Genomic DNA, 16,008 nt, shown 5'->3' on the forward strand with positions numbered 1-16,008 from the left:
AGGATGTTTAGCTGTCAAGAAGAACCTCACTGAGAAAAGGAGACGGACACATCAAACAAAGAAGCTGAACAATGGACTGACCACCCCAGAGTCCAGACCTCAACACCACTGAATGTGTTTGATTACTTCAGAAAATCATCAACCAGCTTCTAAGACTGAACTTTGGAGGTGTGTCTGCAGATTCTTTGAGAAACACACTAAACATTGGAAAATAAAGTGTGATTTTCTGTCAAACAGATTTTGTGCTTTTTATGATACTGAAAAATGAATCATTTGCACTTAATGGCTATTTTGACTGGAAATTAAATGAATTAAGGGTGGTCTCTTTTGTTGTGGTCTTTTGCGCAGTACTGTACGTAGTGTATAAAAAGGTAGATGTTATTGAGGTCAAAACATTCCTTTACAATGTTCAACATCCATATAAATGCATTAGGTACTGAGGGCTTTGCATACACACACACACACACAGTCATTTGAAACATTTTATAATTAGTAGTACGAAGGCCATATAACTCTTATCTATAAAATATATTAATTCATGAGTTTATCATAGATTACACTTGGTCTCTAGAGCAGGTAAGTGTTTTAATGGCTCTAAATTGTGCTTTACAGCAGAAAGTGCTAGAGCTACTGGTTCAGTCGCTGTCAGATGCTCGTGCTCAGTCAAGAACTGGCCTGAGATGGGCTGGGTATCGAAATTCACCATGTCATTTCATATTTACTGTTGTGCAATCAGTAAATATTCTCACTTCCAGCACTCAGTGCTGGTTTAAGCCTTTAACTTTCTTTTTGTAAGTTAAAAAAATTCAAAAAATTTAGCTCAGGAATCAGCAAAGAAGGCAAGATATTGGTATTGATATCAAATCATATTTCTGAATGATACCCAGCCCCAGCCTGAATTCCGCAAAAAATCTCCAAATTGGTGCTCGTTTCATTCATTTTATGCCTCGTGGAGTAGCAATACAGAACGATAACAAATGCATTATTTGTTTATATGCAATTTTTGATCAATACATTATGTGCATTAATAACTTTTCAATACCAGCTATGACATCTGGTCTCATTCAGCATTCAGTTTTGTGGCATTCTTTAAAATACAGCTTTTGTTAATAAGTGCATTTCTGTTTTTTTTAATCAGAAAGTGCCTTATCTATTAAAAACACATAAAAATCAATAATTTGAGCTTAATTTGAGCTATTTCTGGTAATTCTTTAAAGTAATACACAACTTAGAAAGAAATAAAACATACAAAATACGAAAAAAGAGTTGTGTTCATAGGTCCAGTTCTGTTTGTTTTCAGAAAGTGCAAGTGCACTGACTTTTTTTGAAAGAAATCTTAATTTTAGCTGTATTTTAGCTGAATTTTAGCATAATTTTAGTTGAATTTCAGCCTCCTAGAGCCTTAGACTGGTGTAGTTCTTTAGAACGATACACTAAATTAAAGAATTAGATCATACAAAATATTGGCCACGTTCATAAATGTATTTCTGTTTTTTAGAAAGTGCCATTTGCATTGATTTTTTTAAAATTCTGAATTGTTTAGCCAAATTTTAGCTTAATTAAAGCCTGATCTCAATCAGCTGTACACTGGCACGACTCCCTAACCCACAAAATTAAATAATTAGAACAGGAAATATGACTTATGTTCATAAGTGCTTTGTCTTTGTTTTCAGAAAGTGACATATGTACTGAAATATGTTTATATTTAGCTGAATTATTGTTTTGCGATCCTCGGAGGCCGAAGTTCCATCTATCTGACAAGCACGACCATGTGACAACGACATAAATACTCACTACTGAAAGAGCGAGCAAAAAGATACGACGGAGAGGTCACATCTCTAAACTCGTCTCGAAAAGTTTCTACCGCACGTCTGTCAGCTTTATCAGGCCAGTCCTGCGATCACAATATTTACACCCTTCACTGCTGTTTCTCCGCTGTAGGAGACGACCCTGTATGTTTAGGATTTTCATTTGTTTTTTGGTTATCTCTTCCTACTTTCAGCAGATTTTCAGAAACAACTCAACAGCACACCCTGCTGGACAGCGAGAATCTGCCGTAGGGTCAGTCTGTACACATTAGCATGGCAGTGTTGACCCCAGACCATGAGCTTACTGTGCTTTTCAAGATGTGCTTTCCATTTTTTACTCTACAGTAGATTATTAACACTTCAGCAGAAGCTAACTCTGTTTTTCAGGGTTTCTTTTTTGTTTTTTTCAGTTCTAAACCCCATTTTGGAGCTGATATGCTTCTGGATGAATAGCAAACACATCACTGTCACATGATGCCCCTATATTTATATATATACCTTTATACTTTATGATATAGAAATTATGAACAATATATAAATCCTCACATATAAAAATGACTCACGCACGTATTTTAACTCACCGTATGTACAGTTTGCATATGTGTCACATGGGGACTGTGCTATAGATGCTATTCGCTACAACAGCAACTGACCGAGAGAGCAGGGTCAAAGATCATGGGGGTCGACACGACCAAGCGCTGTCATAGCAACGGCCTTCTAGGCTGCTGCAGAGATTATTGCCAAGGTCAAAGATAGGACGGACAGTAAATTCATCAAAGTGGACTGACGTACCACAGGCACCTACATTTATACACCAACCACCAGCCCATCCATTCATGCTCCGCCCACAAATGTGTTCATAGCAACTGTTGTTAGGTTGGACAGAACGTTAACAAAAATCTCACCGCACTTAACGAGAAACAGTTCTGCTAACTAGGCTAACGTCGTCAACACACTAGCTAATCTAGCACAGCCAAAGCTAGTCTGTAGGATTTGATGATATACATATAGACATTCAGTGGGGAACCTCAGGGCTTCAATACCTTCAAAGAAGGCCTAAACTATGACAACTACTCTTATTTCAAGTTTTGGTTGGAAACAAGAGGGTTAAAATCTTGAATTGCCCCAATAAAAAACTTTTCAATCAGGATTTTTTTCTTCTGTGGTGTCTAGGTAGATATAGCCAAGCATGCTCTCCCATTGGTTAGGGCTTCAGGAGCTGGACTAAAGGCCTTACACATAAGATTAACTACCAACATAATTAGGAAGTAACAGAGAAATCAACCAATTACAATTACAATGGGACTAAATTAATGAGAAACACATCACTGTAGTTCTTCTAGAAGTTCTACATACTTCACTGTCTGTGAATACGAGCTGTCGCCCAGGTTTCAGTTAGTTGTTAGGAATGGAAAACAGCGCCGGCAGCTCTATGCTAGGCCTCTTTCCTGAAAGAGTCAGAGCAGAACTAACAGATACAAGGTGAAATAATGTATTTTGCAAGCTCCAAATATCCGTGTTTAATGTAGCACAGCCAAAAAAGGTTCATGTGCATCTGTGTTAGCTTAGCACTAACATGCTATTATATGCTATTATGAAATTCGCTTTTTTGTTTCCATTTTGTGACCAAATTGTCAAATATCACTAAGTCTCTATGATGTTAGGGGACAGTTTAGTCACGCTGTAGCTGTAAAATCTACGCCTGAAACAAATAACAGAAACAGTTATTGCAGCAAAGATTATGTACTTGATGTAGGTTCTGTAAAGCTTGCCCCACCTAGCAACAGTTGCTATTGAAGAACATATTTGTGGGAGAAGCATGGAGAGGTCAATTCCGGCCACCCCCTACCCCTCAAAAAAACAAAAACTAAACAAAAGAACTACTTTAATGATGCCAGTCTGGGGTCAAAGAGGTCACTTCAAATAAATCTGTGAAAGTGGACGAGGATGGGAGGGTTGGCTGTTTGGGGTCAGTTTGGCGAGAATGCATAATCTCTCTCAGCAGCACTGCCCATCACTACTGCATCTGCGTCATTATGAGTCATTGTGGGTCATTCTGTGGAACTTCCAGTTCCCTGCTGAGGCTCGAGTGAGGTTTCCGCTTCCAACAGACCACAGAGACGGTGCAGCTGGTCAGTTTTAGGATGGTATAGTAGAATATAGCCCCTCATGCCAGAATAATGTTCTTCTTCTTCTTTATGTGATAACTTTAAGGGTGAGCCTGCAGGCTTTACGATACTGAGTGTGCCAGACACTGACGTTGCACTGAGAGATTATGCGTGCTCTGCCGGTCCTGACCCCGGACTACACAGGACATAAAAATACACAACAGATCTTATTTAACAAAGAAAAATAAAAATGGGCGGGGCCTAGTGCCCACTGCTTGCGTTGCTGCTCCCCGATGTCCAATCAATGATGATGAAGCTCAGACTCATTATCATAAACAATACACCCAGCCCTGCGAAACAGGCAGCCTGAGAGAGAGAGAGAGAGAGAGAGAGAGAGAGGTTTAATGTACCAAAACAAACAGAATTCATTTTCACATCATTTTCCAACCTTTCTTTATCCTTTAGAATTAAACAGGCTGCTTTTGTTGCTGCGCCTTTAAGACCAATATATGTAAATCAGCTCTCTTCTGATTGGCCGCCCTATATTGTGTCTTGTTCAAAAAAAGCAGCACAGACTGAAACACTCTGTATAACTTATAGATAAATAGGCAGTGCTTTGGTCTGAATAGCTGAATATTTGTAAACATGCTGGTTTTTGTGACATCACAAAAACAAAGAATTCCAAATGGGCTGTTTTAGCAGCTTGGATTCATTTCAAAGATTAATTTAACAGATTAATTTAAATACTACACTTAACCCTTTCATTTAAAAAAATTAGGAAAAGTGAAGCCTTCCTTTAAATAAAAATGGAAGGGACTTCAGCCTCCTTGGGTAGAGATGTATGTAAGAATATGAGTTAAAGTGATGCACGTGTCGGCTCTCACCAGGATTTTTGGAGCCGAGCGCATGGGCTCGTCTTCTTTGGGAATGATCCGGATGTAGAAAACGGCCGGGAAGATGAAGATGAGACACGGGGCCGATGTAGCACCTGGAGAGAATAAACAAAAACACGCAAAGTGTGTTAGGTGTGGCCGGATTTTTGTCAGTGTTCTATAAGTAACACATCCTCTACTGAGAGCAAGCTCAACAAACAAAATACGACATTTTTTCTGTAAATAAGTGCACAATTTATATTTATTTGCTCTGGAAAACAATAAAACATGAAGCATAAAATGTGCCATAACTTTTGCAGAGGCCACGTTTTATGTTTTTTCCCCCAGTATGTTAAAGTCAGTAAATAAACAGTAAATATGTATTGAAATGTGCGAAGTGTGTCTCTGTAAAAAACGTGTTCATTTATTTGCACTAAGAATATCAACAAAACATGTAATTTGACCAGGGACACCAAAACTCTCGCATATGACTGTATATGTATTTTCATACATACATACTGATCTGGCATAACATTATGTCCACCTCCTTGTTTCTATGCTCACTGTCCATTTTATCAGCTCCACTTACTATATAGGTGCACTTTGTAGTTCTACAGTTACAGACTGTAGTCCATCTGTTTCTCTGCATACTTTGTTACCCCCTTTTACCCTGTTCTTCAGTGGTCAGGACCCCCATGGACCCTCACAGAGCAGGTACTATTTGGGTGGTGGATCATTCTCAGCACTGCAGTAACACTGACGTGGTGGTGGTGTGTTAGTGTGTGTTGTGCTGGTCTGAGTGGATCAGACACAGCAGTGCTGCTGGAGTTTTTAAACACCTCAGTGTCACTGCTGGACTGAGAATAGTCCACCAACCAAAAACATCCAGCCAACAGCGTCCTGTGGGCAGCGTCCTGTGACCACTGATGAAGGACTAGAGGATGACCAACACAAACTGTGCAGCAGCAGATGAGCTATCGTCTCTGACTTTACATCTACAAGGTGGACTGACAAGGTAGGAGTGTCTAATAGAGTGGACAGTGAGTGGACACAGTGTTTAAAATCTCCAGCAGCACTGCTGTTTCTGATCCACTCGCACCAGCACAACACACACTAACACACCACCACCATGTCAGTGTTACTACAGTGCTGAGAATGATCCACCACCCAAATAGTACCTGCTCTGTGAGGGTCTTTGTGTAGGCCAGCTATTAAAGGGCCTGAGGTCTACTTATAATACATTTAGTTGGTGTTATGCACCAAAAGCAGTCATAATTCATGTTTTAATAACCATTTTCAAATCCCCTTTATCCCTTAGAATTAAACAGCCTGTTTTGTTACTGTACCTTTAAGAATATTATATGTAAATTAACTCTGTTCTGATTGGCTGCCCTGTATTATGCCTTGTTCAGAAAGCAGTCAGGGCTGAAAGACTTGTTATAGATTTTGTATGAATGGGTGGGGTAAAGTGCCGTAGGCTAAATAGGTGAATAAAAGCAAATTTGTTGGTTTTTGTGACGTCACAAAAACAATTACTGTTTAAATACTATATCAAACTCTTTGTGAGCAAATATTTGTTTTTCCATGATATGGGCCCTTTAATGCTACACTGCCATCTATTTTTAAGGGGTATAAAGGGGGGTATAAAAGGTGTGTTGTTTGTAGTTTATGTAAAACTATATCTGATAAAACTGCCTCTCAAAGACAAAGCTTTTATCGATTGATTGATTGATACATTGATTGATTGAAAATGCTAAGTGTGCAGCCCCACAGCCCTGAAGCTTTGAATGGTGAGTGTTTAGGGAAAATGAGGCACAGCTGAATTGGAACAAGCCCAGTGAGTTTGTCTCTGAGAGGAGCATAGCGAACTTGCACAAGGGGGCAGAGAACAAGGCAGATTTAGGCCAAAGGTCAGACAAAAAAAATGAATCCAAATTTGAACAGGTCCAGTTGCGTAACGGTCACAGGATTTGTATTCAGAGCTCCTGTAGTCACTGCAGAGATTAAAAGTGCGCAACTGGAGGGAGGCGTCTTCGCTCAGCTCAGCAAGAGAGGGATTATGGACTGAAAGGGACAGTTTTTGCCAAAAATACTAGCATAGTTAGCAATAAAGTGGAGCTAGAAGTGCGAAGACGTTTTACAACGTCAGGTCATTTGCACATACCAGTGCCTGTACTTGAGTCATTCTATGGAAATGTCTATTTTTGTGTTCTTAGCCTTTACAGATATATTAAACTTGAAAAACACGTTGAGCCTCAATTTAGCAGTATTGGTTTTTAAATCAATCATATAAAATTCCAAGCCCCACAGAAGTGCTCAGCCTCACAGTCGTGTAAAGGGTGAGGCCATATGTTTTTCTACAAATTTAACTGCAATCATTTATACATGATTATGAAATACATGATTTAAATGACATTAGAAAACGCCAAATAAATATTATAAAATATATAATGAAAGTTGTGGTCCCCAGGAGTCGTGTCACTGGTGTTACCGCGTAACAAAAAATCTCTTATTTTGAAATAAAAGTCACACTGATGACATCACTCGACTTCCTTTTACCTGTTTTTTGAGGATCCACTGTGTCTTTCAGTTATCAGAGATTTTCTCATTTAGCTCATGACTTCATATGAAGCTTTTAGCTGAAGTCACTGGTGTGAGCGACTTTATTCTGAGGTAACTGTGAAACAATAGAATACAAATGGATTAAATTGCATATTTTAGCGGATATACGAGGACAGGTCATCAGGTCATTTGCACATACCAGCACCCGTACTTCATATTTCCTGTTTCTACAGCACCTGTTTTCTCTTCTGTACTGTATGATTAGCATCTATAGCAGCCCTACTGCACGTTTTCATAGGAAATAGTCCCTAATCAGAGCGTTTTTTGTGTTTGCTTGTTATTCATCTAAGCAAAATTCTCAGATGACATAAATAAACAAACATCTAAAAATCAACGGTATCATTATATGGGCTTGAAATATTTGTCTGATTCCAATAGGGACCTGCCTGCTAACACTGGGTTTGGTTGGGTTCGGACATGGTTTTCCAAATGTGTTCGGGTTCTCACAGCCAGTCTCCCACTTTCAGTAGATTTTACCTGCATTCCCTCTGCTTTAGCTTCACTTCTTACTTTATTCTTCTCTACTTTCACTACCTAGTATCGTTTTTGACCTGCCACACTGGAGTCACCCACTCAGCACTGAGGTCCACGAAGCCCACGCATGAGAGAAAACCATCAAATAAACAGTGAATCCATTACAAGTTGTCAGTTTAGTGCAACCAATACAACATTTCATTTGTTCAACACAAAACTAAAAGACAGAGTGTAAAGACAGAGTTTTAGGACTAAAAAGGTGGAGGTGACATCTCGGCACCGCTCAGCATGAAAAAAGAACAGTATGGAAAGTTAATACAGACTAAAAAAGATCAGATATTCTGTTCAAGAGCATCTTTTAATAAATAAAGTCATTAAAGCGCGACTTTAACTTTTGGACAGCTGTTCAATTTCGGACTCAAAAGTTGATGACGTGGTTTGGGTCAGGTTTGGACAGAATTTTGTTGGACTCAGGTCGAGTTGAGACTCAGGGCGTGTGTCAGGGCGGTTCAGGATCAGACTGAAATTTGTAAAAATTATTTTTGGGCCAAACAATTTAAGGCCAGATTAAAACTCTAATCAGCATCACCATGAAAATCAAGCACGGTGTTAGCATAGTGTAACTGACCTATGACTCCAAAGATGCCCAGGATGTTGGGGGCAAAGATGACCAGCAGGTTGATGGTGGTGAGAAGGACGATGGCGATGGCGATGTGTCTCGGCCACCAGAACGTTTTATTGGGGAAGAAAAGCTGCTGGATGGCTCTCCTCACCTGCACAGCGCAAAACATCACAGAAGATTACAAACCAGAGAGATTCACACCAAACCTGCTGCCTTGTAAACATGGGTCACACGTAGACCAACACAAGAGTCAGACCTTATTGCTTTGTCAGTGTGTCAGTAGAGGGCAAACGTCCTAGAAAGTTCTTAATAGAAAAGCAGATGTCTTGTGTACTACTCTTGTGTAAAGTACACAAGTCAACTGAAATAATGTTTTTCATACAAAGACAAAATGTGAGGTCCATGCCTGTGTACGAGTTTCTTCCAAAACAAACATTTTTAATTGAAATATTATTTTTTTTAAATGCCCTGAGCCATGCTGGGGGAGCATATGCGTAGATGTGTATGTTGGAAAAACATCTCATAAAGCTGATTGAGAGAACGATCAAGAGTTTGTAAAAGCTGCAAGAAGCCACCTGACGGCTTACTGTCTAAAGTAATCTAAACCTGAAGATATTTGGATTTGACTTAATCAGTAAGTGTGGTACTGTACAGAGCAATACAAGTGTGCTTGTAGGTGGGCAATATGATATTTTATCATTATTGTGATAACCTTTGTTATTGTTGTAAATAATGTGCTTTTCTGAGTATACTGTAAAAATCATCAATATTTAAAAAAATGAACAACTGAAAGTTTGATTATAAAGAGAGCAGAGTTTGTCCTGTTTAACGTGATTTAGTGCAGCGTCTGAAATACTGTATAAAAGTCACTGTTTCCAGAGTTCCTGATAGCAATTTTAAATGTGGCACCAGTTGCACACTTTGCCTGTGTGTCAAAATACTGTGACGCATATTGTGTATCAGGAAAATGTCTTAAAATATTGTAATATGATATTTTTTCTGTACTTCCGACGCCAATTTTCAGCACAAAAATGACTTAAAACCAGAGAAAAACATGACTAACCTACAGGAATAAAATTATTTTGTAAAGTGTTGTTTTTAATAAAAGCTACATAATTCCTTTTGTAAACTGAAAGAGTATGATCATTTCTATTCGGTTCCTGAAATTAGAAAAATTCCTAATGTAGAGAGAAATAATAAATAAATAAATAAATAAATACACTGTTAGTAATAAAGGTTCTGCGCAGGCACATTTTTCGTTCATCAAGGTACAAACAGTGTAAATGTTCCCTCAAAGGTACAACAGTGGTTTTAAGGTCTGATTGTGAACCTTAAGTAAGTTCTTCCAGATGAAAAGTTTGTATTTGTACCTTTTCATAACCGAATGATTTAAAACAGAACAGTAAAATAAAAGCCTGGAGACGAGACGGGGTGTGTGGAGTCAGTACAGTTTAGAACATATCATTTCAATGGATTATGGTTCAGTTATGTTCCCTGACTAAAGGTACTGAGATGTACCCTTGAGTGTCCCACCCCAGTGACAAGAGGGGCACTGACCCAGTGGCGGTTTTGTGCCAATATTTCTGAGAGTGTATATATACATATAGGACCCACTGTAATACAGGTGGAAACCCACATCCTGACAATGTATTAAAACCAGTGTGTGAATGTGTGTGTGTGTGTGTGTGTGAGAAAGAGTGTGTGTGTGTATGTGTGTGAGTGTGTGTGTGTGTGTGTGTGTGTGTGTGTGTGTGTGAGAGAGAGAGAGAGAGGTTGCTGACTCACAGGAAACAGAACGATGGGCACGGTGAGTGTGACAGCGGTCAGCACAGCCAGACGCACACACAGGATCAGAGTGTCATACGGGTCGATCTTGCTGTAGGTGTGTAACAACTCGGCTTCCACCTTATCTACACACGCACACACACACACACACACACACACACACACACACACACACACGTAGGCACAAAGAGTTATGGAAAACATTGGGAATATCTGTGTGATTATTAACAAAGCATCGAGTATAAAGCCTATAAACATTTGAGCTCTGGTTTACGCACCACTGAGTGCCATGTTCTCTTCTGACCACTAGAGGGAGCACTGATCTAATCTTACAATTGCTAAAGGAAAAATCACTCAGGAACTGGCTTCATATTCAAATACCTGAGCAATATTAGTTCAGTTTTACTAAAATATTGTCTAATCACAGTAATTAAGACACATTTCACCAACAGAATACCTTTTTATGCCACCATAAATTTTCAAAGAATACATGCACAAGAAAAAAGTCTTTCTTTGTAAAGACCGGCTGATACACGTGTCCATCAATGATGAAAATATAAGCCTGATTTATGTTATAACATTTATACTATAATATATATATATATATATATATATATATATATATATATATATATTTCACAAGTGTGTGCAACTCAGAGGAAAAAAAATCTTGTTTATTAATTTTCCTTTCTTTAACAGGGTAATTAGGTATAATTATCATTACTTATGATTAGAGATGGGCCAGTGCCAATATATACAATATTTATGTACATATCTGCTGATCCCAATACATAAAGTATTATAAAATGTAGAAATTGGGAACTAGACCTACCTGGATTATCAATGCAGAGAAACATATAGTTTATTTGTATAAGATTACAAATGCTGTAAAATAAATAAAATGCAGTCTAATCTAAACATCTGCTGGTATCAGTAAGATTCAGAAATCATTATGCATCCCGACTCAAGATAAGCTACCAATGCACTGAATGTTTTCACCATTAAACCATTAAACAAAAACCAGATATACGACTTTCATTTAAACATTTACATATATTTAAATATACTGTGCACGAATTCTTCAAAAACGTATGCTCTGACAAACACAGTACTCCACTGGTGGGATGTCCTGTAAAGTGCTTTGTAAACAGTGAGAAATGAGTGTCGAATAAAAAAAGAGAGAATTCGAAGCGACAGCAGAGATCAGTTACCTCATGCAAAATCAGTAACCACATGCTGTTTTTACCTTCAGTGCGTCACTCCCACTGTTTTTTCCACTTTTAAAAGAAAGAAAGGAAGAAAGAAAGGAGTAAAGAAGGAGTGAAATGACCCGGCTGGTGACCCGGCCCGCCTCACCGTAGAAGGTCAGATATCCGAACAGCGCAGCCAGGAAGTACATGACGTACATGACAGCGATGGAGATGTTGGACACATGCTGCATCTTTTTCTTGGTGGGGCTGAAATCAGAGAACACACACACTCACTGTCTCACTGTCTCTCTCTCTCTCTCTCTCTCTCTCTCTTTAGGCTGTCCTGTAACCTCGATTGACCATCTCACCACTCTTTTCATCTCTGTACGACTCCAGTTTAGTCACCACTGTGAGCTTCTCTGTCTCCTGGCTAATATGAACATTTTGTCACCAATGCTGATACAGAAATAAAGGGCCTAAAAGCACAGAAAACTGCTAATATAATATAATAACATAATATAATATAATATAATATACACACACATACACACATCCTCTAAACCGCTTATCCTTCTGGGTCGCGGTGGGGAGCTGGAGCCTATCCCAACTGTCATTGGGCGGAAGGCAGGATACACCCTGGACAGGTATAATATAATATAATATAATATAATATAATATAATATAATATATATTTATTTATCTTCTTTTGATTTTATCAACTTTAACATTTTAGTTACGCCTTATTGTTTTATATTTTCTACTGGTTTTTATGTATTTTTATTATTAATGTAAAATTTTCCATTTTTTAAACTTATTTTTTTTTATTTAGTTTTAATTTTTATACTTACCTGATTTGAGTCATTTTTATTATCAAATTCACTTTCATTATTTGATATGTTCTTACATATTATCAGTCCCTTTTTCCTGTGTCAACTCGGCAACATTGTAAATAAGGGGGTCACCCTCAGTGTTGTCCGAGGTTAAATAAAGGTTGATTGATTGATTGATTGATTGATTGGATGTAATTAGAGGTGCCGCTGGATCCAAAAGTTTTAGCACATCCTCTACAAAAAACACACCTCTGTACATTTTAATGCACAATTTCTGAATTTAATATATTAAACAAATGTGTCTTGTGCACATTTTATTTAATGTTTATTTAATATTTTACTTTTTCCACTATATGAAAACAGAAATTATACACTAAAATCTACTACATTTGTTGCTTATATTTTCCCTTTAGGTCCACTCATTACATTTGTGTTGTTTTATGCACCAAAACAGTCCTACACTCTTAAAAATGGTGGTTCTTCAAGGGTTCTTTAGTAAAGAAGATGTTTCTATATAGAACCACAAACACTGAACTAATCTTTTGCATAATTAAAGGGTTCTTTACATTGTTAAAGCGTTTCTCAGACTGATGGAGAATATGCTGTAGATGGTTCTATATAGAACCTTTTTCAAAAGGGTTCTGTATAGCACCAAAAAGGGTTCTTCTGTTTTTATGATCTCAAACCTGTAACAATAGAAGAACCCTTTTTGGTTCTATATAGAACCTTTTTTAAAAGGGTCCATCTACAGCACGTTCTCCATCAATCTGACGAACCATTTAGCCTTGCAAGGAATCCTTTAATCGTGCAAAGGGTTCTTTGAGTGTTCATGATTCTATATAGAACCATTTTCTTTACCAAAGAACCCTTGAAGAACCATCTTTTTTAAGTGTCTACTTTTTACACATTAATTTTCCCACGCCTCTTCATCTCTTAGAATTTAAACGTTTGTTTTTTTGCTGTGGCTTTAAGACTGAAATATCGCTGCTGTCAGAACAAAATCTTGTATTGTATTTTTCAGTTTTTGATATAATTTGAAAATGCCTGTCGCCTTTTACACTGTGTGTAAATTACATGATGAACGGACCAAAAGAAACGGCCCAAAATGACTTGGAAAAAAGTCTGCTTCCATTGACTTCCATTAAAAGTAAAGTATGTTTTCTTTCTCCTGTAAAGTTACCAAGGTTTTCTTCTGACAACAGTGATATGCAAATTATCTCTGTTCTGATTGGCTGTCCAGTATTGTGTCTCATTTAAAAAGCACTCCTTATGACTGATATGACTTTAAGTGTGTTCTCTGTAAAGGATGTGTTACTTATTTTCACTTAAAAAAAAATAAATTGACGAGGGGTGCCCAAACTTTTGCATACAACTTTAAATCAGGTCCAGAAAGTAAAAATCCTCCATACGTCTTTACTTTCTCCCATAACCTTTCATCCATAAATACATACAGTATAATATAATATAATATAATATAATATAATATAGGCGAATGGTCAAGAATATGAAATTACATACAGACGCCATGGTTTTAGTTACACGCTGCTTTACTGACTGATATGATTATCTGTTGTCAGCTGTCAGGTTTCTTAAGATAAACGTTGTATTAATGGTGGCGGAGCTTCTCATTAATCACTTTTATTAGCTTCTGTTCATTTGCTGTCTTCATTTTCTTTTCAGTTCTATCAGTTCTCATCTTTTGTGTTGCACCGTGTTGTCCTTATGCTGAAAACTAAGTTTGAATGCACTTCACACATATTTGTTATGATGTTTCATGTTGAGGTTGATCACTGTTCTTTAACAGACGTGTCAGGACTGTCAACGGTCTGTAGCCGCTGACACGCCCATATAAGGAGCTCCAGGTCTGAACTGTTTCTCTTTATGGGAAAAAAATAAACAGTGTTTTTGAAAATCATCGCTGTCTCACCTCGTGAATTCCAAAGCTGATCCATTTTGTCCTTTGTACATATTTCTTCTACTATCAGGTCACTAAGGAGTAGAAATACAACTCCACACGAAAGCAAGCACTGCACTGAATAGACACCATGAAGGCCGTTACCATGGAGCCCTGCTGGTGACATCCCATATAAATAAAAATGATGTGTGGCCACACCTTACTAACATGTGGGAACGAGATCCTAATGTGTGGCCACGACTTAGTAAGGCGTGGGAATGAGATGATTAAGTCATGGCCACAATTTAGTAAGGCATGGGAATGACATCATGCCTCACTAAGTTGTGGCTATGCATTAGAATCTTGTTCCCACACCTTACTAAGTTGTGGCCACGCATTAGGATCTCATTCCCACGCCTTATTAAATTGTGGCCATGCATTAGGATCTCGTTCCCACGCCTTACTAAGTTGTGGCAATGCATTAGGATCTCGTTCCCACCCCTTACTAAATTGTAGCTACGCATTAGGATCTCATTCCCACGCCTTAACAAGTCATGGCCACGACTTAATTATCTTGTTCCCATATCTTACTTAGTTGTGGCTACGCATTATTTTAATTTGTACAGGATGTCACAGGGCGGCTCTGTACGTTACACACCGAAAGTGACGCATATATATTTTTAATACTTTGACATGTTGTTCGCACCACTAAATAACATCTATCAAAGAGTCATTTACAGGCAGTTTGGCTTTGTGTGGGAAGCTTTCCACTTTGGAAAATCGAGAACTGAACGAGGAGTTTCTCCACTTCATTCAGGGGCTTAAACGTTCCGATCTCTTTCTCTCACAGCTTCAATCTCCGTAACTCAGACTGAGCTGCTTTTGGAGATGCAGCTCCACATGAGATGAAGCAAAGAACAAACGAACAGAATGTTTTCAAGTGCAAATATTATTTTACTCCTCACAGAAGCGGCAAACAGTAACGCTGAGTATCCTGCTTTCCATTTTGGAAAAAAGTAGTGAAAGCAGCATGAAGAGCTTCACTCAGAAGCTGAAACTTTTTTTTAAGTTCTTCCAAGTATATCTGAGATGTCTGCAGTCCAGTCTGAGCCCCTTTTGAGCTGCTTTTGGAGATTCTGATCCTTTTGACTTTGTAAAAAGTCAATCTGTCATCTTGGTTGTTGCCATGCCAACGCCATGACTGGTCAGTGAGCTCATGTCGCAACCAAAAGTTTGCAAAAATTGAACAGAGGGTGAATAAAATAATGCTGCATTTTTACTGTCCAAAAAGTCGCATTTGGTCTGCAAGATACCGTCAGCTATAAATGCACTCAAGTTAATTTACTGTCACCTGAATAAATCGTGCTCAGTGTGTAAAGACGTTAAGACTGGCAACCTCACCATAGTACTCGACACAAACCAGCAGGCCTTATCAAATGTGGGAGTTAAGCTGCTTTCGCAGTTTAAGGCTGCAGTTTGAGTAGCTGATGTTGCTACATAGATCATTCTACCTTTCAGATCTGACTTGGACTTCAGATTAAAATCTTTTTTTTGCTTTGAGTGATCCTCTACCTTAATTATGTTTATTGTATTAAAACAAATGAGGGAACATTCAATTTTGCTCCTTCCAGAACAATCATAACACTACCCAAACTTTACTAAATGTTTTAGTAATGAGTAATTTTGAGCAAAACTCAAAAACAAAGCCAGTACATGACTTCCAAACACAGCTTTGAACAGCTGAACACACATAAAATCATAACATTTTTCATTAAAACACAAAAAAAATTACTTATTAGCAGA

At 38.0% G+C, this 16,008-nt stretch overlaps 1 protein-coding gene across 3 annotated transcripts in view; it reads right to left on the bottom strand.

The window, feature by feature from the left end:
• Positions 1-239: 239 nt before the first annotated feature.
• The window catches only part of slc38a3a (solute carrier family 38 member 3a), a 99,402-nt gene continuing 83,633 nt past the window's right edge, over positions 240-16,008 (bottom strand). For all 3 annotated transcript variants that reach the window (XM_036559353.1, XM_036559356.1, XM_036559354.1), the window contains 5 exons: positions 11,648-11,748; positions 10,292-10,416; positions 8,513-8,657; positions 4,801-4,904; positions 240-4,282 (listed from right to left, as the gene is read on the bottom strand). In XM_036559353.1, coding sequence (XP_036415246.1) covers positions 4,178-4,282; positions 4,801-4,904; positions 8,513-8,657; positions 10,292-10,416; positions 11,648-11,748 — 580 coding nt within the window. In that variant the 3' untranslated portion in view covers positions 240-4,177. The remainder of the gene's footprint in view (positions 4,283-4,800; positions 4,905-8,512; positions 8,658-10,291; positions 10,417-11,647; positions 11,749-16,008) is intronic.

Source organism: Colossoma macropomum, unplaced genomic scaffold (genome assembly GCF_904425465.1).
Source record: "Colossoma macropomum unplaced genomic scaffold, Colossoma_macropomum, whole genome shotgun sequence".
Classification (NCBI taxonomy): Eukaryota; Metazoa; Chordata; class Actinopteri; order Characiformes; family Serrasalmidae; genus Colossoma; species Colossoma macropomum.